Source organism: Danio aesculapii, chromosome 7, assembly GCF_903798145.1.
Source record: "Danio aesculapii chromosome 7, fDanAes4.1, whole genome shotgun sequence".
NCBI lineage: Eukaryota > Metazoa > Chordata > Actinopteri > Cypriniformes > Danionidae > Danio > Danio aesculapii.
In genome coordinates this window covers 31,533,686-31,560,873 of record NC_079441.1, presented here as the reverse complement: position 1 = coordinate 31,560,873, position 27,188 = coordinate 31,533,686, and the positions used below count along the sequence as shown (strand labels likewise).

The 27,188-nt window shown below is 34.4% G+C and overlaps 1 protein-coding gene across 2 annotated transcripts in view; it reads left to right on the top strand.

Annotated features, from left to right (window-relative positions):
• pkp3b (plakophilin 3b) overlaps positions 1-27,188 on the top strand; it is a 50,467-nt gene that overhangs the window by 5,192 nt on the left and 18,087 nt on the right. For both annotated transcript variants that reach the window (XM_056461630.1, XM_056461629.1), the window contains 7 exons: positions 10,547-10,641; positions 13,502-14,139; positions 15,801-15,924; positions 20,850-21,054; positions 23,634-23,808; positions 24,395-24,512; positions 25,201-25,365. In XM_056461630.1, the coding sequence (XP_056317605.1) occupies positions 10,547-10,641; positions 13,502-14,139; positions 15,801-15,924; positions 20,850-21,054; positions 23,634-23,808; positions 24,395-24,512; positions 25,201-25,365 (1,520 nt within the window). The remainder of the gene's footprint in view (positions 1-10,546; positions 10,642-13,501; positions 14,140-15,800; positions 15,925-20,849; positions 21,055-23,633; positions 23,809-24,394; positions 24,513-25,200; positions 25,366-27,188) is intronic.

The following is a 27,188-nucleotide window of genomic DNA, read 5'->3' as shown; positions in this document are numbered from 1 at the left end:
AATATATACACACACTTCCGGTCAAAGGTTTGTGGTCAGTTTTTTTTGTTTTTTAAAGAAAATTCTTCTGTTCATCAAGACAGCATTCATTAAATGAAAATAATGTTCAATATTTAATACAATTAAATAAATGCTTTCTTATTGGATGTAGTTTCAAATGAAATTATTACTGCAGTCATTATTTTTTTATTACCATTACATTAATAATAATAATAATAATAATAATAATAATAATAATAATAATAATAATAAATATTAGAGTGATTTGTGAAGGATCATGTGACTCTAAAGACTGGAGTAATGAAGCAGAAAATTCATCATTAAAATCACTGGAATAAAATTAAATTAAATGATTTTAACTTTTAAACAGTTATTTTATAAAGCAATAAAATTTTACAATTTGTACTGTATTTTTGATTAAATAAATGCAGGCTTGGTGGGCAGGAGAAGCTTACTTTAAAACATTTAAAAATCCTTTTTTGGCCGGTGGTGTATATATTTCTACTATATGTATTACTACTATAAATAATGCAGGTTTAAACAAAACCTTTATTTATGTCCATGCACAACTCAAAAATAAACAAATATGAAGCCTCACATGTTAAGTAATCTATGAATGAAGAAAGGACAATTTCTAGAATTTTTTTCTTTTCACCGTCACCACTCATGAATGTTGTTTGAATTTATGTGCGTGAGGATATCATAGAAACATGAGTTGCTTGCCCTTTATTGGTGTCGCGATTCAAGTTAATCCACAGTGCCGCACACATACATTGGTCGAAACGTCCTTTTATTATAAACTGAGTTCTCATTCATCTTGTGTACAAAAAAAATGAACTGTATTTGTATTTTCAATAGGAAACTGATTTCTGATGACAGTTATAATTCTTTAAACTGTAAAATAATATTGAAAGGAGACGGCAGGAGAGCCACATATTTTTGGTCAAAGAGCCACATGTGGCTCGCAAGCCATAGATTTTCTAACCCTGCTCTAAACAAAGAATAGCTCATAATAAAAATGTTTCTTCAGGATGATTTAGTTCTAAATACAGTAGAAGAAGATCCTTTACGTCCATGAAACCATTTTAAAAAGATGTTTGCTGCTTGTTCAAAATGAGCAATTGCATACAAATGTCAACCATTATAAGTTTTCACCAAAATACCGAAACCGTTTCTAGGTTTTTTTTGTGTAGGCCTGTATTTTACAGTACTGTAAAAATACTCAAAGTCTCTGTCAGTGTTTTCAAACAATTTGATTTACCAAAGTCACTCAAGTGGCAATTTCACATCTGACACATTCATAACAAAGAGATGTCACATCCATAACCAAGCTTTTTCCTCATAAATGCAAAAAGTCAAATAAAATAAAATCAATAATTTATTGATCAACATTTGTTCTTTTGATTAGCATTATTTCATTTGGGTTGTGCAGTTTAATTCACAGAATTTCTACAAAGTATGTTGTCTGCTGTAAACTTGCACACTTTTTTGGTCACATCCATTACGTATGTTTAATTTCCTCATTTAAAATATCAAAAAGGTCTACAGATTGATATTTGTTTGATTCAATAACTCTGTGGTTAATTCTTTTGGAAAATATAAACAAGTTTCAATATAATGTTAACATACTTTCTCTGTGAATTTATGTTTTAAGTTTTTACTGAAAATGTCACATCCATAATGCTGGAATTCCTCTAATACTTATTTAAAATAAGCTGAAACAACATAGTTCTTGAGATTTCTTGGGACAACTTAATTGATTTATGTTCAATCTACTTCTCTGCGTATTTTACAATGTAGTAAAAAATGTTCTCTAGATTAATATTTTTCATAGTATGAAAAAAAGTAATTTTTTGAAGAACTGTACGCTTAAAAATGTCATGGAACCAAAACTTTTTTATAATGCATCACTGAAAAACCCTATTTTGTTTTTTCTGGCACCCTTATTTTCACTGTACATATACATGTAAATGTAAAGTAATGAGCAAAATGGGCTTGGCAAAAATTAATCACGATTAATCACATTCAAAATAAAAGTTTGTTTTTGCATAATTTAAGTGTGTGTACTGTGTATATTTATCTTGTATATGTAAATGCATAGAATGTTTATTTATATTTAGATAAAATCTTTGTGTATATGATACTTATTATAGAAATGTAAATATCTATAAACAAAATTGCCCCGGTTTCCCTCACAGTCCAAAGACATGCAGCATAGTTGAATTGAGTAAACTAAATTGGCTGTAGGAGTGTGTGTGTGTGAATATGAGAGTGTATGGGTGTTTCTCTGTACTGGGTTGCGGCAGGAAGGGCATCTGCTGTGTAAAACATGCTGCATAAGTTGGTGGTTCATTCTGTTGTGGCGACCTCTGATGAATAAAGGGACTAAGACGAAGAAAAATGAATGAATGAATGAATAAACAATAGTTTTGTATAGTTTTGTATTTGCCTATGTGTGTTTATCACATATAGATAATGCATACATATACAGTATAATACATATTCATATATTATATCAAAACAAATTTTATTTTGGATGTGATTAATCAGGAATATTCTTTTCCCAGCACAAAAATAAATGTAGATTTTATGCAAGGTTATTCAAAGTTGATATATTATTTCTCTGAAAATGTGATTGCAAATTAAAGTCTGATGAATATGAATAGAACAAATGTTGCTAATCAGTAGAACTAGATAAAATCTGGCAGAAAATCTAGCTTTCAAGAAGTCTGTTAGCCAAAAGAATGTTAGGCATTTAAACTTTGACCCTATTGTTGAACCTAATCACAGTAAGTGCATTGGAAAGCTCATATCTGGCCTATGTTAGAGGACACATTTGGACGTGACCTTTTAAATAGAAGATAAATAGACACAGCTGCTGTTTTTGAGTGATTATTTCCCGAATACAGAATGAACTACTTACTGATTACAAAAATGTCTCTGGAGAGATTTTTATTGATACACTTTTGTACATAATTTATGCCTAAAGGGACATACAGTATTAGTATTTAAAATGTAAATCTAAATGGCACACACAAGTCCTTTTGAAAATGAGTCCTGTTGAAAATGAGTGTAGAAAATATAAAGGATTTAATTTAAATAGGGGCAGAAAGTTTTATATCTTCTCATTTTACTTACACATACTAAGGTTGTGTATTTTGTAATGTTGTGTTGTACATTTTCCATGAATGTTGCAAAGTTGTTCCTGGAGAATTTAAACTATAAAGTTGTAAAGCAACTTTGCAATTCTTGGAAAATCTGCATCAAAGCATTGATATCTGTGAAAACTTACTTATTGAGGAATGGGAAGAAGAAGGATAAGATTCTAAAGGAATAACAATAAAATAGTAATAATAATTGATCATATAGACCGTGCATTCTTTTTCATTTCATGTAGTAATAATAATAATAAAGACTCAAAGCACTACAAGGCAAAATACCAACAATAGCAGAAACACACAACAATAAAAAGATAAACCATAAGATATAGAATAATACATTTATAAAAATAATCATCCTAAGTTAAAAGCAATGCTTAAAAAAGTGAGTCTCGAGAAGTTTATTAAAACAGTACAGAGAGGTGGCATTCCTAATGCTGGTGGGTAGTGCATTCCACAGCTTAGGTGCACTGTATGAGAAAGCCCTACCACCCAAGTCCCGATGCCAAACGAAGACTGCGGGCTGGAGTGGCAAGAGTAACCAGGTCATAAATGTAACCATGTGCTAGCATATGCACTGCTTTGAAGGTTAAAATCAAGGTCTTAAAATTAATTTGTGACTTAATAGGAAGCCAGTGTAGTTGTTGAAGTACTGAAGTAATATGATGGCGTGATGATGTGTGTCCCATCCCATGCAGCAAGATTCTGAATATATTGTAATCTTCTGAGAGAACTTGTAGGTAAACCCCCAAAAAGTGAATTACAGAAATCAAGACGTGATGTGATAAAAGCATGGATAAGCCTCTCCGCATCAGGTCATGAGACAAATGGTCTAATCTGAGCAATATTGCGGAGATGAAAGAAGGCAGTTTTTGTTAAGTGTTTGAAGTGGGAATTTAGATTTTCTATGCGTTGTTTTTCCATATATATATATGGATTGTATTATATAATATATATTTATATTATATAATATATATTTATATATTATATAAATATATAAATAAATAAAATATTATTATTATTATTATTTTTTTTTAAACGTATTCTCTGATAAACTGTTGCTTGCATGTCTAATAATTTTTTTCACCCAAACTATAAAAAAAATCTGTTTCAAATATGTTTGACTTCCTTTCTACTTTCTGTTAAACACAAATTAATATATTTTGAAAAATGTTGGAAACCTGTAACCATTGACTTCCATGGTATTTATTGTTTCTACTATGAAGGTCAAAAGTTTTCAGCTTTCTTCAAAGTATTTCCTTTTGTGTTCAACAGAAGAAAAAAAAACTAATGTTTGGAACTACTTCAGGGTGAGTACATTTTCATTGTTAGGTGACCTATGTCTGTCACCAATTATCACCAGTAATGTTTTCTCTACCCTAAAATTGTAAGATCATTAAATCCAAATAATGTACCAATATCTCTGGATATCAGTTGTCGTCATTACTGTTGAAGTCAAAATAATTAGCCATCCTGTGAATTTCTTTTTCTTTCTCAAATATTTCCCAAATTATGTTTAACAGAGCAAGGAATTTTTCACAGTATTTCCTATAATATTTATTTTCTTGTGGGGAAAGTTTTATTTATTTTATTTTAGATAGAATAAAAGCCAATTTTTAAAACAAATTTACATTCAATTTTATTAGTCTCCTTAAGCAATTTCTTTTTCGATAGTTACAGTATAACCACTGTTATACAATAACTCTAACTTCCCTAATTAACCTAGTTACGCCTTTAAATGTCACTTTAAGCTGAATACTAGTGTCTTGAAAAATATGTATTAAAATATAATTTACTGTCATCATGGCAAAGATAAAATAAATCCGTTATTAGAAATGAGTTATTAAAACTATTATGTTTAGAAATATGTCACAAAAACAGAAATTGTGGAAAAACATATACAGGGGGTTTATAAATCAAGAAGGATAATAATTCTGACTGCAACTTTATATACACTTTTATTCGTATTTTAACCATAATTGCTTGTTTACATATTTTTACATGCACCTTAACAATAAGCTCGGTTTGACCTGATCCGTGACTCTTTTGTCACACCTTCACGTCCTTTGCAGAAGAGTTTCCTGCCATTGGTGCTTTATCAGTAGGCCAGTTCTATTTTAGCTAATGAGAGATTTGAATGGGAGGATGTGTGGTGTCAAACTCTTTTCAGAGAAAAATTACCCTTATGGAACAGTTGTGTTGTTTTTAAGGCACATTCGTTTGCGTATAGAAGACAACAGCCACTTTGCAATTATCCCAAAATGTGTCACCCTGCGCACGCTATTTATTTGTCATCAAGATTTATGCCCTGTTTTTCAGATTTTCTAACCAAGTTGCCATGGAATGTAGGGATCGCTTGGGCTTTAATCATTGTCAGACTCATTCTGCTGATTTATTGAGCATGTGCAACAAGAAGCTCACACTTTATCACTAACAGCAGCAAGTTTAGTTAGTAGATGTTGTTGCGCATGGGTTTATAACGGAACATATTTACACTCAGCCACTCACACCACCTGTAAACATTGTGGTCAAATGACATATTTTTGTTTCATTTCGTTTAATTACATTTTTTACTTGTTAAAACATTTCTTTGCACTACTTTTTGTAGATAAAATGACTCATCATTGTAGAATCTATCTCTAGCCTACCTGTACCAGTTACTTTATTTAAGAAGTTAATTAAAGGGTGGTCCAGATTGTATTTTTAAGGCTTGGTTGTGTTTATAAGAAGCAAAGCAATGTGTGCTCATGCTTCATTTGTAAAAAATCATGTTATTTTTTTTTATATATATCTTACTTTAATAACATACAGCTACTCTGCTAACATGAAAACAAGTGTCGTATTTCCTAGTTCCTCCGAAAGCCCGCCCTCAAAGGGCTCTGATTGGTCAGCTAACATAATGTGCTGTGATTTACAGATCAGCTCCATGTCACCAGGAAAAGCGTCACACCCCTACTAGCACATGCTTTTGTGCTGTGTAAACACTATCAGTTAGAGTAGCTGTTAGCCGTATCAGCGTGAGCCTGAATCAAACAGAAAATGACACAGAGGACACAGCTGAATCTCATACCTCATACCGTTCGCTGTAGACTCTGTAAAAGCCAGTGTCTCATATTACATACAGATATGTTATGTTCACGCCGCTACATTACACATCAACTAAAGTTTAAAATATGATATCGTAGAGGACCACCTTTTCAAGGTGTTAGCGTGTATTGTTAATCTACTGAAAAACAGAAGGAGATTAGCATTCTCCACTATTTAAAAAAATTATAAATGTCTAAATCATTTTTAGTATCTGCTAGTAACTGCATTTATCAGTTACATTATTAAAGAAGTTAATTAAGGTGCTGGTATGTACCATACTGTACTGCTAATCTGCTTAAAAACAGGAGGAGGAGATGAGCAGAGACATGCAAGTCACTCCGAGGCTCTTTAAAAGAAAACAGATGTTTCAACTTCAGAAGTAATGTTCCCCCAAACACTCTCTTCCACCCAATCTAAAGGAATTTAGCATGTAATAAACTTATGTATCTGCTGGCTACCAGGGAACCATCTCAATACAGTGCACTTCAAAGCTTCTAAATTGTTTAAAAAAAAAATGCTGACTTTTTTTCTTCTAAATTATAGTTACACTTAATCAAGATAGAGACGGTTATGGTCAGGTCTTGAACCTTTTAGACGTTCCTGCCAAGGCTTTCATTTGGGCTTTTGTGCTTCCTGTCAGACGTCCGCACACAGCTTAGAATCTGGAATTAGCCAGACATTTGTGTGGGAAAATGTTTTATGATGAGACAGCTTAAAGAGAAGGCTGTGATAGTGAAGAATTTTTAAACATTTAATAGGATTTTGAACATGCAGATTGTATTATCACGTTATTATTGTTAAAATATGAGCTCATCTTACAGAAAAGTTGTTTTAATTAGACTGCAGAATTAAACACAAATATCAAGATAGATAGTTAACGCTCTTTAGTCTAATGAGTTCAGCATTTTGCCTGTTTTTCATTAGAAAAACATTCTAAAGATGTGCCAAAGTCAATAATCTTTTTTCATCTATTGAGCAACATGTTCTGTCACACTTATATGGAGCTGTAGCTGAAATTCATCTCTCCTCAGGGAGGAGCAATATATGCTTGACCTCATCTTTCAATCATTGCAAAGACCGAATCCACTTTACTCCTCTCATATGGGTTTGCTGGCAATGGATAGTTCACTTTAGTTTGATGAATGGAGACTATTTCAGTTTCATACTGAGGTTTTCTTTCATGCACAGTTTTTATGTTTGTCTATGAAAGTTGATGTGCAGGGCAAAGAATAAAGGACATAAAGGAAAAGACAACACCGACGTTCCCCTGAAAAACTATTGAAAATAGGACAAAGGACCACCCTATGATGTCATCCTCCTTCCCTTCTGTTTTGTTCGGTTACGGTGTGATTACTCTAGCAGATTTCCCTTCTTACCCATCAAATAGCTTCCTCTGAGCATGTTTTTGAATACTTAAAGCTGCTGTACTTTCACAGATCTGATAGGTGTGAACAGTGTTTGCAGTAGACTGGGTTGAGAACACAAGCACTGATAGAAGAAACCCGATCGCTGAAAATTCGTTGAAGCACAAAGTCTGAGAGTTGAATGCCAAATGAGGATCAGGTGACACGCTGGGTCTGGTGTCACTGTTGACCAATCCCATATTTTGGAACAAATCAAAATGAAAGCAAACTGCTCTGTGAAACATTTCATGAGGCTTCAGCTAATTATTATTTTGTAGCTAGTTCCACAGATTTAATTTATTTTATTTTAAATGTACACTTGATTTCTCTCTTCGTGAAGTTTATTTATAAACTAATTTCGAGAAGATCACGTGCTTATGATTGCTAGCGGCTGGATCCGCATTATCCAATTCTCAATGCACCAATCAGACGACTCCTAAGCCACTACAAATACCCTGGGTTACGTACCACTGCTATCTTCATTTTGAAGAATCCCCCCATTCATCCCTACTCCTCCTTCTTCCTAGATGGGTGACACGGTGGCCAAGTGCTTAGCGCTGTTGCCTCACAGCAAGAATGTCTCTGGTTCCAGGCTTTACCAAACCAGCAGACATTTCTGTGCGGAGTTTGCACTTTCTCCCTGTGCTCATGTGGGTTTCACCTGGTTTCCCGGTTTCCTTCCACCATCCAAAAACACGTAACATAAGTTGACTAATCCAAACCGGCACTGTAAACATGCTCCTAGTAAATAGTTATCTCTTAAGAGCAATCACTATTTGTTCTTTAGCTACTACAGCAGAGGAGTTCTCGAAATCTACCTGAGCTCGAACTCCCTTCTCACCTTGCAATGGGAGGGTGCCCCGGGCTCGAGGATGATGAGCTCTGGGCTCTCTCCGGGGACAAGCATGCCAAACAAGCTTATAATAAATCATCAGTTAAGTGTGAACTCTTGAAAAATGATTATTGAATTGTTATATTTTATCAGTTGGCTCAAATTTTGTTCCACTCAATTATATTAAAAACTGAACTAAACATTTTCTATTGTCCAGGATTTGTGTTTATTAGTTTAATCAGATTATGTAAAATGAAAATCCAGTTGACTGGATTTGAAAAAAAAGTCAAAGATTCAAACAAATATTTAAGCACATGATACCACAAACTCAAATAGGGCTCAGATGCAGAAAAAACAAGTCTGACGAATACCTGATGGTCAAATAAAACATATTATGGAGAAGTTATATAGTTATCCAACACAATCTCATGGCAATTCGTAACTTCTTGATTTAGTGGCTAATTCGAACGATCTCATTCATACTGTTTAGTACGATTTGCTCATCCCCCAATGATGGTTGGGTTTAGGTGTAAGGTTGGGTGTCACGCCTCTTTTTTAAAACTGTACATTTTCATATGACTGAACTTGGAAAAATAGTAAAATAGTTACGTATTCTCGTGAGATCAGGCCTGTGTGTGTGTGTGTTTATAATGTTTATTTTGTGGATTTGAAAGGAAGCTTCAAGGATTGGTTCATTAAAAAATGTAAATTCTGTTATTAATCACCCTCATGTGGTTACAATCCTTGAAGTCCTTTATTCATCTTCAGTACATAAATTCAGATATTTCAGATGATATCCAAGAGCTCTCTCATCCTTCATATACAGCAATTGTCATTTGTACAACATTGTCTAAACTAGGCATGTGCCAGTATAAGATTCTGATGGTAAGAAAACCTTGGATAAAATATCACGGTTTCACGGTTTTGCGGTATGAGGGTGTAAAAATTTCAATTTTTTTTGTGACTTACGTGTTTAAATACTGTCACCAAATGTACAGTAACCTTTTCTTTACCCAATATAATATGTTCATAATGTTTTGATGGTTCAATTCCAATTGTAAGTAGGCATGGGCCGGTTTATGATTCTGACAGTATGATAAACTTGGATTAAAATATCACGGTTTCACTGTAATTGGATCATTGCTCTAAAATATGTTCTTTTTAAATATTTGGGTAAAAAGCTACAACTTTTTCCCCTCTGAACACAATTTATTTTATTTTGAGAAACTTTTATAGTATTTTGGAACAGTAAACATGTCAGGCTGAATAATTCAAATGAATCATTGAATTCAAATGAATCAATTCATTCTGCTCTCTTCATTAGTTTAAAAAACATTGATTTCTTTACAATTTAAAATGGCACCTTTGGATTTACTGCTGGAGAGACTGTTGTCCTAAAAAAACATAAATAAAAAATCTTACACATGCATTAGGAAGGGTATAAAATGGTTATCGTCCCATGCCTAGTTTAAACATGCCAGGTGGTTCAACTGCAATCTCCAAGAACACATTTGGGCACTAAGAAAACATTTAGAAATCCAGAGAAATGAGAAACGTCTTCCTCGTCAGATCAGGGTGTATTTTAATAAAGTCAATATGATGCTTGTGTGTATATATAGTTAGTAAAATAGTAAAAGTTAAATTTAGAAATCTGATATTTACTCACCCTGTTGTATTGCAATGTTTTGTGCAAAAATAAAATGTCTTTTTGTCTCAGTGTCTTGTCTTAGTCTTTTTGCTATACCATGGGTGTCCAAACTTGGTCCTGGAGGGCCGGTGTCCTGCAAATTTTAGCTCCAACTTGCCTCAACACACCTGCAGGGATGTTTTTAGAAAGCCTGATAAAAGCTTGATTAGCTAGCCCAGGTGTGTCTGATTGGGGTTGGAACTAAACTTTGCAGGACACCGGCCCTCCAGGACCGAGTTCGGGCACCCCTGTGCTATACTAATAAAGTCACTTGTTCTTCAAAAGAAAGAAAAGTATAACACAAAAAGTTTTTGGGATAAAGGCAAAAACACACACAGAAAGAATATACAATTAACGTTTGGTCAATTTTTTCCTCCAGAATTTAACGGCCACTCGTCCACTGTGGCATACCAAACCAGAAGCCCTGGATTCAGTTCCAAATCTATGATCTACAATGGCAACAGAACAATGGCGGTGAGTGTGAGCACATTCACAGCATTTTCAACAGATCTTCACCTACTTAAAACAGTGAAACTGGAGCTTGTTTTAGTAATGGATTTATCTTTACAACCTAAGCATAGCTTTCAGCCTTACCTTATCTTCCTTTACTAAGCCTTGAAGCTTTACAAGACAAATCCTTTACAGAAAACAATACATTGTTCAATTTCAGCTCGCAACTTTTGTCTTGCTACAGAGCTAAAAACAGCATTGTTTTATATCATTTCGCACTGATAGCACTCTTCAGAACAGCCTGGTTATTTGTTGGATTGATTGCAAAGTCCACAATCCCTTGACAATGACAGTCTGTGTGGCTGCGCCCTGCACACACAATGATGCGGTATTTTGCATTCTCCTGTGGGAGCCGTGTTTAGAAAGTGAAGTGCAGTTTTAGTGAGCTGCGGGATTGAGCTCAGAGCCCAAAGTGCATCTGAAACATTCCTAACCCGAGACCTCACATGGTGAAACAGAGGCCAAGTTACGCATTCTGTACGATAACACTGAGCTCACAGTGGTCTTCCTGATTTCACCAAGTGGTTGATGTCCTGACCAGGGGCATGTTTGAGCTCAAACCGGTGCACAGCGTTTTGCTACGGTTTCCGGGTTGATCGGCTTGTTTCCTGGAAACCATGTGTAATGGGGTTTGAAATACCATTTGTTTTGTTTGGTGGGTCTATCAAAAATGTCAGCCTAATCAGCAGCATTGTGTAAGTAAACTATGTGGTTTTAAAGAGACAGTTTGAAAAATGGGTACAAGTAAAAAGTCTTCTTCTGGACGACAAGAGCAGTGACTGTAATGTGGTAATATACACTTATTTATTTATATAATGGTTTCATCTGGCTTTGAAAATTCTTCAAAAAATAATTATGACCTTCTCAGTTGCCGTAGTTGTAACTCTTGCGCCATCAGAAAAGGGTGATCAACACACCACTGTTTCCATTAAAAAAATCCTTTTGCAGCGTAAACGTAGCCCTGTATTTTGTATGATGTACATGTGATAGCAGTTGTCTCAGCCAATCAGCATTTGGGTTGTCATCACATTTAAAACAGCTCTGCAAACGCATCAAGGTGAGACCACACCTATGTTTTCTTTTTTAATTTATACAAGTTTGCTTCTATGGCTTTATTATAGTGATGATAATAAAATACATTTAAATTCATAGTTACTTTATAGATTAGCATTTTTCATAAGCTAACCAATAGTTTATTTAAAGTATTTTAGTTATTATTGTAGTGTTTTAACCATACTATAGTAAAGTCTATTAGAATGTGCATATGATAGTATTTACAACTCTTTGTTAATGATTGCTTCAGCCTACTGTAGAGTTAACTATAGTGAACTGACAAACTGTAATAAATATTGTAGTATATTTATTACTGTATAAATATTGTATTATATTTAGTATACTTTTTTGTAGTATACTTTGTTGTTACTATAGTAAACTTTAGTGTATTGCAGTAAAATATACCATATATTTGTACAAAACTATACAGCAATGTGGAAATTTGTTTATATGGCTACAGTTACTGTGTTTCCATAGCAACCATATAATAATCACAACCTATCCATGTACTTTACTACAGTAATGTTAAAAAACACTGTGTATTTACTATAATTGATTATAGTATTTTATGTGGGGTGCCAAAGTAGTAACAAACATTGATATGGGGAAATTGTTGTGTACATCACACAAAGCACTGGTCTCAGGACATCAAACATTTAGTCAAATCAGAAAGACAGCAATTAGCATATAGTTAATCACTTATTTAGATGTATGTATTTGTGTATTTGGCCACACTGAACTATTACATTACAATGAATGTACACGTTTTAATTAATGCTGGTTGATATGATATCATATCCTGACATATCTCATATCCTGATAACAATATACTGTATATCATGATATACTGTAGTATCTTTTCCACACTTTTAGTCAATTAATCATTTATATAAAGTATATTTACCATATAGAAACTTACATTATTTAGAACTTGATTGCAAAGGTTTCCTTTAGAATGTAGAAATATAAAATAAATATTAACAAAACATATAAAACACATTTTGAAAATTAATAATTACAGTTGCAGCATAGAATATAGCTAAATAAAATGCTAAATGTAAACATTGTAATTTCAAGACTGCAACTTTCTCAAGCTGCTGTTATTCATGTTTTTTCTCTGCATCCCCATAATGAGATGTAATATTGCGCTCACATAAATGATAAAAAGGATTACCATAAACAATGATTTTTTTGCGACACCACAATATAAAAGATAGAGCCTAATATGAAATGATAGACTTTTTATTTTGTCTGTGACTCTTTTCTGGAGGAAAGAACCAATATTTGAACCATAGCATTGTTGGTGCCACGCATTACCATTTGAGTTACTTACATTAAAAACTGAGTTCTGCTGCTTGTTCAAACTACTTATGTAAAATCTGGGGGGCAACTTAATTGTTTTCTGCTCAATTCACTTAATTTGCAAAAATGATTAAGTTACCTTGATCGATTTGTGTTGGGACAACATGAAGGAATTGTGTGGAACCCTGCATTTCTTGCACTCAAAAATTATTTTCGCTGTTTATTCAAACTACTTATTTATAATGAGTTGAATCAACACACTTCTTGAGATTTTTTTTTTTTTGGGGGGGGGGGGGGGGTCAACTTAATTATTTTATGTTCAATCAACTTAAATTTGTAATAACTATTAAGCTAATTCAATTTTGTGTTGGGACAACTTGAAGGAATTGCGTGGAACCCTGCATTTTTACAGTGTACAGTCTATATCACTTACTTTTTGTAAAATTGCATTTGATTTCTATTTACCCAGGCGCCTCGACTGTCTCAGTATGCAGGGGATTTTTCCTCTCGCTCTGCAGTGGAAACAGGCACTCGGCACAGGATCAGCCTCGGTGTGCCCATGCCTGCAGTGGTGGGTCGTCCATATACATACCATGATGATGCACATCTGAGTAGCTCTTACAACCAGATGCAAACATCTGAATCAAGGACGCTGAGTCGGACTGAGCAGGAGGTGGCAGCGATGGCCGGGCTTTCATTGCAGCGCCAACCATCTCCTGTGGGGAACTGGATGCCTACCTACGGCCAAAGCCCTTCACCCAACACTGCACACAGGCAGCGCACCCTTAGTGGGACGCTGGCGCGAGAGGGTTTCAACAGCGGATGGAGGGAGGCAGAGTTGGCTAATCAATATGCATTTAAAGGCCCTTCCCATCGGACCATCAGCCGTATAAACAATCGTCAGGTGCAGCAGCAGCAGCATCAGAGGCTGAGCGGCAGTTCAATGCAGTGGCAGCAGATGTCCACTGGGGGAAACAGTCTGATGGGTGCGGGACATTACCAGGGAACCATCAAGAGAGCCGGGTCCGTGCATAGCATGAAAAGTGTGGGTCGTGGTGTAGACGTTTATGATGGATTGGCCGATGGAACTGCAGATGGTCTTGGCGGGTAAAGTAATTGATTTAATTTTTATTGACAGTCAGTCCTAATATACAAAAAAAAGAAAGAAAGAAAGATGTAAAAGTACAAGGCCTGTAATTTAGGCTGTACCTAAAGCTGAACTATCTAGAAAGGGACATTTGTGTACCATATTACTGCAACTTTTTTGCACCTTGGGGTATCACCCCATTGTCAAGGCTTGTTTATTTTTCTTTTGAGTGTGTAATGTTCTTATACCTTGTCTGAAACTTACTTGACATATTTGGCTATTAAGAATTTAAGATTATTAGGAGACGAATACAAATACGCGTATAATGCAGTGCATGATGACAACTTTGGCAACATAATCATTATTAGCAAATAAAGCAAAGGTTGGTAATATTTCTGTGATTGGAACATGTTGCCTAGAAAATATGTAACTATTTGATCAAAAATAGATAGATAAATAAATAAATTAATTAATTAATTAATTAATAAAAAAATTTAAATAAATAAAGAGTAAAATAACATTGAGAAATATTATTACAGTTCATAATTTATTTGAATATAATTTAAAATGTCATTTATTACTATCATGGCAATGCTGGATTTTCAGCAGTCAATATTTTAGACTTCTGTGTCAAAGAATCCTTCAGAAAACAAAACATAAAAATTATAGCAATTCGTAATCTGCGTCTGTAATTTAATATATTCTAATATTATTTTTATTTCTGTGACAGCTGCATTTGAAGCAACCACTTTACAGTGTCACATGATCCTTCAGAAATAACCCAGCAGGCACACAACGTCATAAGATGTTAATATTACGTGAGACTTAGACACTGGCTAGACATCTTGTTCACCCAGCATCATGACCTAAGAACAACATTATTGTGATGTCGAATAACGACATCAAATGATGTTGATGGTTGATGTTAGGTTGTGTTGGAAAGTGACCAAAATCCAATGTCGAGCCAACATCTTAATCCAACGTCATATTGACCTGACATTTATTTGTCAGGAATTGCAATTAAAATCCAATGTATGATAGACGTTATATTGGCAATGTCCACACAATGTCAAGCTGTAACATCATTAGACATTTATATCTGGTTGTTTTTAGGCTGCATTAAAAAAAGTGACCAAAATCCAAAGTTTGCCCGTCATTGGACATGGACGTGGGTCTGACGTTGGGTTCTGACATCAACCCTTTTTTCATTTCCACTCAGAATGAAACGTCCCCTGACGTTGGGGTACAATATCAATCTGGCATCATGTAGACGTCCTACGCCTGCTGGGAATGATGATAGTCAGATTTTATTTTCAGAAAATATTTCTTCTCATTTTCAGTTTTTTAGAACAGTTTCAGTATTCTTTAGATAGAAAGGAACAGCCATTTAAAGCACCAACATTTATTTAAAATAATTTGATACATTCCAGATCTCTTAATTATCACTTTTGATCTATTTAATGCAAACTAAATGACTAAAAATATTGATTTCTTTAAAACAAGTCTTATTGTTACCCCAAAAACTTTAGAAAGTATATTAAATGATTCTTCAAGTGAAGATTTATACTTTAAATATTATGTTTTATTTTTTTAGGATATTTATGCATAATTATTTGACGTATATCATTTATTTATATGATAAATTTGACCATTTTTCCATTTTGTTTTTGTGAATGAACAGAATCCATAACCTGGACATGACCACAGCAGTCAGTTACCTCTCCTCCACCGACGTCTCCATGCAGATGTTAGGAGCAGCTTACATACAGCATCAGTGTTACCACAGCAATGAAGCTAAGACCATGGTAAACAAAAAATATACAGTATATATAGTAGGCAACATTTGATGTGAATCGAGTATGGTTTTCAAAATTTTCCTAATGCATGAATGGGTGTTGTTTTAGTTTTAGGACGGCTTTCTCGAAAGGTTTTGGACCAGTTCAAATATTGACTACTGCATTTCCACTACCAATTCATATTCTTATTGCTGACCATGAGCAAGAAGTTTAATATTGTGGTACATTTTTTTGTTGGAATGGCCACAAATATTTGTCTTTTTCATTTAACATTTTTTTTTCATTTTTCAATCAAGAACAATAACAAAGGAAGATCTTTGGTTATAGTGGGGTTTTTTTTTTCGCCCTGTAGCTCATGGTCCAGTCTGGGCAGACTGCAATTTGCTGGCTTTGTGCAAGGCGACTTTTAGTCCTGGGTAGCAACTGAAATGAGTTTGGACAGGAACAAAGGGCGTAAACACAGGATGTGTTCTTCCTTTCAAAAACAGCCAGATGAAGTGCATCTGACAGGAACAGAATGCATGCCGGGGTCTAAATGACGTGATTTCAAGACTCTTTTGAAATTTACACTTAGTCTTAAAAATGTGAAGCAACTAGAGCGAGACGCTAAAGCAGCAACAGCCAAAGACAAATAATTAAATACAAATTGTGCAGCAGGAAACCCAGTCAAATGTGTGTTTATCTGTTGATGGCCATGTAGACAAAGTGAGCAAAATTCCCCTTCTAGTGTATAAATATAAATGTTCAGGGATAGAATGAAGTACATGAGATAGCTTCACAATAAAAAGTAAGTGATGTTTGGTAAAAACAACAACATTAAAAAGCAGGATTAGAGTGTAATTTGTGAGTAAAATGTACAGTTGAAGATACTTTTCCAAATATTTCTCAAGTGCTGCATTTTTAAACTTAATAGTTTTAATTACTGCTTTCTTTTGTCTTTCCCATGATCACAGTATACAATATTTAAGCATCTATAACTCATTTTGAGCATTATAAACTCTAGATTATGGATAATAAAGCTCAAAGTGTCTTTCCAAAGATACATTAACTGTGAATATAGACCAAATTATTCAGCAACTGTTACTGTTTTAGTTTGGGATGGTCATGTTTGAGAAAAGGCCTCTGGCGGTATGAGAGAGAAAGACACCAATAAAGCCTCAGAAAACATTTTACAGAATACTAATATTTCATGCTATCTTCATCAAATTTGAAATATAAACTCATTAAACACTTGGCTTTCAAGGCATATTTTCTAGGCCATTACATTAATATTTTCCTTGAATGTATATGAAAAAACAAATATTGAACACAATACAAATTATTTTTCACATAACTTCATAATGTATAATATTGTATATTTTTGATCATGATAGACCATAGTACAGCTCAAAGTGTCTTCTTTCCAATGACACCTAATTTTTGTTTCTGGGCTCAAGAACTGTTACTATTTAAAATTAGGTTGGTGTAAATCCCTAAAAGTAAGTGCTGGCTAACTTGACTAGTTATTTTGCAAGACACTTCAGCTTAAAGTGCAATTTTAATGTTTAATTAGGTTAATTAGTCAAGTCATTGGCATAGTGGTTTATTCTGTAGCTATCAAAACAAATAAACAAAAAATTACAAATTATCTTGAGGACACAAATAATATTAACCTGAGCTGTATAAGATTTTTTTAGATATGTCTTTTTGTCTGACTGGCATAAAAATAAATAAACAAATAAATAAATAAATAAATAAAATTAGAAAATATTATGAAAATATTCTTGCTGTCTTAACATCAATTTGAAAATATTTGAAAAATAATTACAATTTCACAGTAGAGCTAATTATATAGTCTTCAGTTGTATATCTGCATGATTGAGCATTGTCAAGCTCAAGGCTAAGTGTCCTGTTCTTCGCTATTGTTATGTGTTTTATATTCAAGCCAGATGGAGAGAATACCTTCACCCTGACCTTAATCTTTTTTCCTGGACCTCAGGGGGCAGAACATTCCGCCTGAGAGCACATCATGGCAAAACACAGTCAGATGTCTAAGCTGGTTGCCATGTTGGGCAGAAAAAGTCTTATTTAAGTCAGGTGATTTCCTAACTTTGTCTGTGAAGTGTGACGCACAGAAACGGGATCCCTTAAAAGGAACTCCGGTTATTAAGTCTTGTATGGCCTAATACAAAACAAAAGATGTTGATTGCTGAAATATGTTGTAGAAAACCCATGAAAGATTTATTCTATTTAAAAAAAAGTATATTCATTTTAACTATGGGTGCAATAATTCTTTTAAGTGCACAGTGCTTATTGTAATTCTACTTTGAATACAAAATACTGTTATGACATCACATTTAGTGGCGTTTCACTCAGAAAATTGCTGCTTGTTCCAACTATTTATTTAATATCAAATGAGAAGTGTCTTGAAGGGGCGGGGCATACCAGATACAAAAGAGCATTTGATTGGTCAAGATTTGATATGAAACTGAAGTATGAGGTGATATGAGTAAAAGCGCTGATCCATTTAAATGGAGGTGACAAACTGCAAGCTTTTAATGTTTATATCAGGTTTATATCTTATAAATGCAAATTTTGTCACTGTTTTGGTGTGCACTAGCTTATAGATATCCTAAATACGGATACTAACATCTAAATAAACATAAAAATAAACATTTATTTTATTTTTTTGGAGTAATTTAAGTTTTTTTTGGGGGGGGGGGGACAACTTAATCGTTTAAACAAATATGTGGATTGAATATAAAACAATTAAGTTAACTTAATCCATTTGTCTTGGGACAACATAAAGGAATTGTGGTGACTTGTTGTAATATTCAGTCAAAGGACTTATGGAAGTTATGGAAGTCTTCACGACTGTAGATTTTTCCTCCCAAAATGGGTCCAAAAATGCATCAAAATCAAAATTCTATGTCTTCAAAGGACAATATATGAGCTCTGAGTTTCTCCCTGACTTTGTGATACTTTTCATTGACTTATAATGTCTTATTTATGTCTAATTATGTCTAATAATGTCATGACAGCATATTACATGACAACTGACAAATTATATTCTAGAAGTTAGATATGCAAACTATATGCAAATGTTTATACACTTTGATATCACTACCAGGAAATAAAATTATTTCTAGAAAAACAAAGTCTTTTATTGCAGCTGAAAGGGCATTCGCTGTTTAAAACATATGCCAGAGTAGTTGGCGGTTCATTCCGCTGTGGCGACCCCTGATAAATCAGACTAAGCCAGGGGTACCCAAACTTTTCTTATAAAAGGCCAAAAACCAAACTTCATTGAGGCTAGTGGCCAAAGGTAAATTTAGTTGTCATGGTAATTTCCTCATTTATTTAATAATATTTGAAAATAATTAGAAAACATTGCTTTATATTAACTAATACAGTGTTGCTGAGTCCCAATGCGCATACTTATACTACGCCCTAAAAGTATGTACTTTTTTTAAAAAGTATATACTTTTGAGTGTGTAACAGAAGAGTATGCAAGCTTTGGGACATAGTACTTGCTCATTAACAGATCGTTGTGTTGCTGAGCCCTGTCAATCATCCACATTTCTGCCATATTTAATTTCCTACTTTATTGGAGAAGCAGCAGCAGGTTAATCTCCCCTTCACAAGTCTTTCATGCACAGAAATATCCTCAGGCCTTTGGGTAATTATGCATTCAGACGTTAATGTCCAAACACGTTTTTATATGAGTTCAGTATTGTTGTTGCAGATGAAGTCTTACACAGAAAATATGATTTTAAATATTTTCCAGTGAACTAGATATTAATTAACAGTCATACAGTCATCTCTACTTGACAGTTGGTGTCGCGTGTCCATCATGTGTAGTTTATTTACACTTTTCACTCGCATTTGTATTTTAATTGAATTCACGTCCAACTCACCATGTACTGTGGGCAATATCAGTGGTTAGAGTACGAACGCTTCTACACTTAAAGTTTTTACCAGAAATAGTAAATCATCCGGGAACCTTTGGCATACTCTTTTCAACAAACATACTATGATGTGGGACAGACTAATTCTATTTTCAAATACTATTTAAGATGGATAGTATGCGAATTGGGACACAGAAAATATTTTGTTTTACATTTTTTATAATGAATTTATTACAGTAAAAACAAAAACTATTTCATTTATAATAGAATGGAGTTACACTAGTTTTTGCATGATTTGCTCGCTGATGTCTTCTGCATCTATCTCTATCCATCGAGTATTTAAATTTTTAAAAATCAGATTCAATTAGAACATTTAGTTTGAAAATTGAATTTCAGTTAGCTTTTTTTGTCGCTCAGCAATAAAACAAATCACCAAAAAAAAAAATTTACGTTAGATGGGACGGTGGGCCAAATGAAAGGTTGCAATGAGCCAACTTTGACCTGCGGGTCCTACTTTGGGCGTCTCTGGACTAAGCCAAAGGAAAATGAATGAATGAATGAATGAATGAATGAATGAATGAATGAATGAATGAATGAATGAAAAAGTCTTGCATTGGAAGGTTATTGGTTCACATGTAAACCAGATTATTTCAATGTGAACATGTTCATTAGTATAAGCATTCATTCATTCATTTTCTTTTCGGCTTAGTCCCTTTATTAATCAGGGGTCGCCACAGTGGAGTGAACCGCCAATTTATCCAGCATATGTTTTACACAGCGGATGCCCTTCCAGCTGCAATCCATCACTGGGAAACACCCATACACTCATGCATTCACACACATACACTACAGACAATTTATCTTATTCAATTCACTCCACACAGAAATGCCAACTGACCCAGCCGGGGCTCAAACCAGCGACCTTCTTGCTGTGAGGCGATAGTGTTCCCCACTTCGCCAACGTGACACCTTAGTATAAGCAATGAAGTAGCAATAAATAAAAGTATTTCTCCCAGAAACCAACTAAATCTTTAACCTCTTTCACAGGTGCGCAGTTTGAAGGGAATCTCAGCGCTGGTGCAGCTGTTCAGCAGTGAGAACCAGGAGGTGCAGCGCTACGCTACAGGTGCTACACGCAACCTCATCTATGAGAATATGGACAACAAAACTGCACTTATCGAAGCTGGCGGTATTAGCAAACTAATCGGTGCTTTAAGAGAACCAGATGATGAACTACGCAAAAATATCACAGGTACGTCTGATTGACTGTTTGATTTTTCTTCAGAGGAGAGCAAATGTTTTGGACTATGAACTTGAATTTGGAAATACAGAGTGGCACTCGTATCTTAGCCAGAAGTCAAGCGTATTTATTAGTAGATCAGTATTGATTCAGTACAAAAGTCCACCTACAACAGCTTGGATTGAGGACAGACGGTGCAAACAGGTGGAGAGTTAAGTAGAGCAGTGAGTGCATTTAGAGTCACAGCGAGAGCAGAGAAGAAAGGGGAAAAGTGGTCTGACCGTTAGCTGGATTCACTCCAAGTCTCAGATGCAGTGGGAAGGAGACTCCCAGAAGCCTTTGTGCTTTGTGAGCCCTGCTATCACCCCCGCCCGCTCACACTCACTTAGTAAACAATCCTTGACATTCTTTCCTGCTGGACTCGGGGTTGCCAGGTCTCCCAGTGACGTTTTATGATCTGTGATGAGTTTATTGCTTTGCAAGACACTCTGTGTACTAAACTTCAGCATACGAAAGAGCACTGAGAAGTCTAAAAGTTGGGATTTATCCATTTTATATATTACTTTTTTACTGTTTGTGTTATTTATATTACATACAGTGTCAATTACAAAGTTTTTATGACATTTGGAATTTAATGTAAGACTGCTTTATGACAAGGCATATTTGTGCTAATACAATCACCCCTGCATGTCACTTTTTAATGAACTTTAAATAAAAATCTGGATATACCTAGGCATAGCTGGCTGAATATTAGTAATAATAGTACATAGAAGTGACATACCGTGAGGCTCAAATACCATTGTTTCTTCGTTCTCATGCAAAACTTGTGAATCTTAAAACCTGGTGAAAAACAAATGGTAAATGGGGTATAAGCACACAGACTTTTAATTTAAGATAGCCAGCCTTTCTTTCCATTATAAAACTGCTACGCTTAAGGTCTGATTTCTTTAAAAATCAGTGATCTTCACTGCCTGATAGATATACAATATAAAGTGGGTCTCAGACCGGACAAGAAACTCTGCATTAAATTCCATCTCTTTAAAATATGAGTTTATTTTACCCCAGTATTTTCAATAGAGTTTTAACGCTTGCCTGTTGATCCTGATGACGCTTCTAATTACATGGTCTTTCATCCCTTTTTACACTTGAACAACTAAATGAATGCTTAAGTCTATGTAACTGAATGTATTTGTAATTACATTACAACATTGATACTGTAAAAAGATAATAAAAATAGTCATATTAAGCTTTCACTGGAACTTTATCATTGGCTGAAATACACTAGCTGTTCATATTCCCCATTGGAAAAAAAACACACTGACGATTTACACTGGGTGATTCATAAGCATGTCCAGGCTGTGTTTGATTGGCTACAATTTTACCTTGTGGGATTACAACAATGAGACATTTTCTCCTTATTTTTAAGTTTATCTAAGCTTGTTTTATACTTACTATGTATGTGGGACTCTTATTTTGAAAACGGGACAGACAGTCATTCATGACAAAGTAGTCTCACCTATTCACAGCAAAATGTGGGATATGCAGATCATAAATTTATTCAATACCACCCCAAAGAGGCGTACGGTCTGTTTAACTGTATCTATGTTATGAAGCAACAAACACTAGTAAACTGCTGAATATATTGCATTCAATGCAAGTTTATATTTATATTGCTCAGAGAAAGGATGCTAATAATCTTAAAAAACCCATCTATTTATGCAGAAGCTGATATTAATTCATGCCGATGTTTTTGTATATGTTAAAACTACAAAATACAACTGAAAGTACATCTCTGTCAGCTCATTTTGTCACGTATAAATATAAATTACCCTATATTTCATCCACAACACAACTCAAAAGTGGACCTGGTTAGCCATTTCTGGAGAATTGTTGCACTTACTTAAACCACACACCATCTATTTAATTTAATATATTGCATTAATGCATTCTATCACACCTTTAACTAGTATAACTATTTAAGTCATAAGACTAACAAAAAATTATTCAAACAATATTATCCTTTGAGGACATTTCTGCTCTAATAAAACATTTATTTTACATAGCTGAACTAAATTAAACTTGGGTCCATTTAGTTTTCTTTAGTGTGAATGGCAGAAATTGACACACATATTTTTATCAAACTGGATAATCATGGGAAAATTAAGTTTTCATGATGCAACACGTATGTATGTTCATACAAATTATGCTCGAGCAGGAAAAATACATTTAAATGTCAGCTTTAAAAAAATAGTCCTTTCTTCTGTCATTAAATATTTCAACTTTTTAAATAGAAAAAGACATAAGGGGGACTTCATTTGTCATCTGGGAAATGATCAATCATTGCATCATTGTTTGTACTACTGTGATTTCATGTGAGTGACAGGTTGTCCTGCCCTTGCGCAGCTAAACACAAGAATTAAATAAATCTAGTAATAATAACGGGTGCAGATAAATCATTCATATTAAGCAATGCAACAATAAAAATATAAATTGTCAGTTTGGATTTCATGGTGGCTTCAAAAACCATCCATCAGGATGTACAAATGCAAATGGTAATCATAAGCAAAAAGCTAAACTAATTCTCTCTGTAGGTATTTTGTGGAACCTGTCATCTAAAGATAGTCTGAAGGAGAGGTTGGCCAGAGAGAGTTTGGCTGAGCTGACAGAGAGAGTGCTGGTGCCTCTGTCTGGAGGAGGAGATGCTGGAGTCATTCAACAGAGCGCGTCTGAGGCTGATATATTCTTCAATACCACAGGCTGCCTCAGGTACTGCCCTCACATGCCTTCAGTTTCAGATTCCTGCATGCATACTTATGCGAATGCATGCACAGCATGGTCAAAAATTAACCAAAACATAGAGCAAATATGACAAACATTGTAGTAAGACATTTAAACTGTGCAGGCATGAAAGTGTCTATTTTTAACAGGAAAAATAATCATACATAAAATTATAATTTGTATATTTCATGATGTATATGTTGTTAGGAATAACGTGCGTTACGTCACAAAAAGTAAAAAAAAATAATGCTCATTAAAAAAAATAATAGAGTTATTGGACAACAATCTTTTTTTTAAATTACAGCTGGGCTTAGGGTTGCCAGGTTGGCATTGAAAAAAAAAATAGTTAATGCTAATAAAAAAGAAGAGTTTTTGCTCAGATACACCATATATACACATTGTTATTGTGTACTAATTATAAAGATGTTTATAGCTTTTAGTCTCTGTTTTTGTCATTTATACTAGACAAAGTGTACATTTACAGATTGGATTTTTCAATAGGAGGATTTACCTGCAATAAATATTTAAACCTTTATGCTTGAAAACATCTTGTTAACAACCTTTATATTTGAAGGAACCTGAGCTCGGTGAATGAAAGAACCAGGCAGCAGATGCGGGAAACTCGAGGGCTGGTGGACTCTCTGGTGGGATACATTCAAAACTCCCTGCAGGAGGGTAAAGGAGAGAACAAGGTCAGACCTGAGAAGCAACATTAAGATCTAGTGCTTGCTAATATACTAGCCTTGAGTCTGTGCTCAAAATGTATCATTGCCTAGATTTAAAATCTTAGATTGCAGTTAGAAAAATATTGTTGTATAATAAATATATGTTAAAAGAATATTTCCCCCAAATATATATGTAGCTTTACTTGTTTCAAACATTTTTTTCTTCTGTTGAATACAAAAGAAGATATTTTGTAGATTGTTGGATGTTCTTTCCTACTATGGATGTCAATGGTGACTGGTTGCCAACATTCTTCAGAAAATCTTCTTTTGTGTTCAAAGGGATAGTTCACCCAAAAATAAAAATGTCCTCAAGTGGTTCTAAACTTGAATGATTTTCTTTCTTCTGTTGAACACAAAACAAAATATTCTGAAGAATGCTGGAAAAAAGAAGCCATTTTCATTCATAGTACGAACTAATAATACTATGGAAGTTAATAGCTGTGTTTCCCCTCAACATTCTTCAGTATATCTTTCTTCGTGTTCAACTGGAAGAAACTCTTACATGTTTAAAGTAAATAGTACGTGTAAATGTACTATTGTAAATGTAGGGTGAGTAAATGTCATTTTTGGGTGAACTGTCCCTTTAAGGATGTCATCTGTTGTATTCATTTCTAAAAGCATCTGAAATCCTTATTTTTTGACTGTTGGTCTGTAGGGTGTGGAAAACTGTGTATGTGTGCTGCGTAACCTGTCGTACCAGCTGTATTCTGAGATCCCGTCTTCAGTTCAGATGCGTCTAGAAGGACCCACTCGAGCACAGGACACGCGGCACAGCGACGCCATCGGCTGCTTCACACCACAGAGCAAGAAAGCAAAAGATGTCAGTCACAGTCTTTCAACTCTCTTTTCACTAATTATGTATATCATTTTTGATCACGTATGAATTCACTGTAATATTTGACAAAATCATGTGCTTCACAGTAGGATATAGTTTGAATAGCATATGTTTTTTGTACATACACAAGTTTGGGTTCAGTGATATTAGTCTTATTTTCACCATATACCAATGGACATATTTGTGGCTTTTAATATAAAAATACAGTAACAACTGAAACATTTTGTAATTATAATAAATTTGTATTATGCATTTTTATTCAGTTTATTCTTGTGATGATAACATTTTGGTAACACTCTAGAATACGGGGCACAGCGTCAATGTTAGGTAATGTACTTACTGACATGAACAAACGATGCTTGTACAGCATTTAATAATCATAGTTCAGCATTTAATAGCCGTGTGTGTTAACATTAGTTAATGTTATGACTTCTTGATGTTAATCTAGGGACTGAAGTACGTAACATTTATATTGTGATCATTCTGTGAAATGCGGGAGGAAAAGAACAACGCAAAAATCCTGTCCAAAAAAATAAACATTTAGTACACAAAATCAAAAATGAACAGAAAATAGTGATAATAAAGAAGAAGAATATAGATAACAACAAATAACAACAACAGGTAAATTATCTACAATTTATACCAATAAAAAAATCCTAAAACAATAAACCCCTGCAGGGGAAGAGGACAAAAGTGGCGCTAAAAGAAAAGAAAATAACAAAACCAAAAATCTATCGAACTCAGTATAACCCTTTTACCTAACTGAAAACAAAATAATCAAAAGCAAGTCTACTGCGTTTGCATGTCCTAACTTACCTACTCTAATCTAACCAAACAGAAAAATACAAAGACAGCGCTCACTCCTAAACCTGGTGTGTCTATACTCACCTGTTCGCTAGGTGTTCAACATTTAATAATGCGTTATTAAAAGGCAAGGCAAGGCAAGGCAAGGCAAGTTTATTTATATAGCACATTTCATACACAGTGGCAATTCAAAGTGCTTTACATAAACAGGAATAAAAGAAACAATTATAAGAGAAATAAAAACAAACATAAAAATGGTAGGAATAAAAATAAAATAAAAGCTGATAAAATGTGTTATAAAAGAATTAAAAAGAAGAGAAAAACATAGTAGTCGGACGTAGCACAGTGCTCATTCAGTAAAGGCACAGCTAAACAGATGTGTTTTCAGTCTTGATTTGAATGTGCCTAATGTTGGAGCACATCTGATCATTTCTGGAAGCTGATTCCAGCAACGAGGGGCGTAGTAGCTGAAAGCCGATTCACCCTGCTTTGACTGAACTCTTGGGATTTCTAATCTATTTGATCCTAAAGATCTGAGTGATCTGTTAGGTTTGTATTCAGTGAGCATATCTGTAATGTATTGAGGTCCTAGGCCATTTAGTGATTTATAGACCAGTAATAATACTTTAAAATCTATTCTAAATGTGACTGGGAGCCAGTGTAAAGACCTGAGGACAGGTGTGATGTGCTCTGATTTCCTGGTTCTGGTCAGAATTCTGGCCGCAGCGTTCTGGATGAGCTGCAACTGTCTGACTGTCTTTTTGGGAAGGCCAGTGAGGAGGCCATTACAGTAATCCACCCTGCTGCTGATAAAAGCATGAACAAGTTTCTCTAAGTCTTCACTGGAAACAAAGCATCTAATTCTTGCAATGTTTTTGAGATGATAGTATGCTGATTTACTAACTGCTTTGATATGACTATTGAAACTCAGATCTGACTCCAGAGTCACACCAAGATTCTTGACCTTATGTTTTGTTGTTTGACCCTTAGAGCCAAGGTACGCA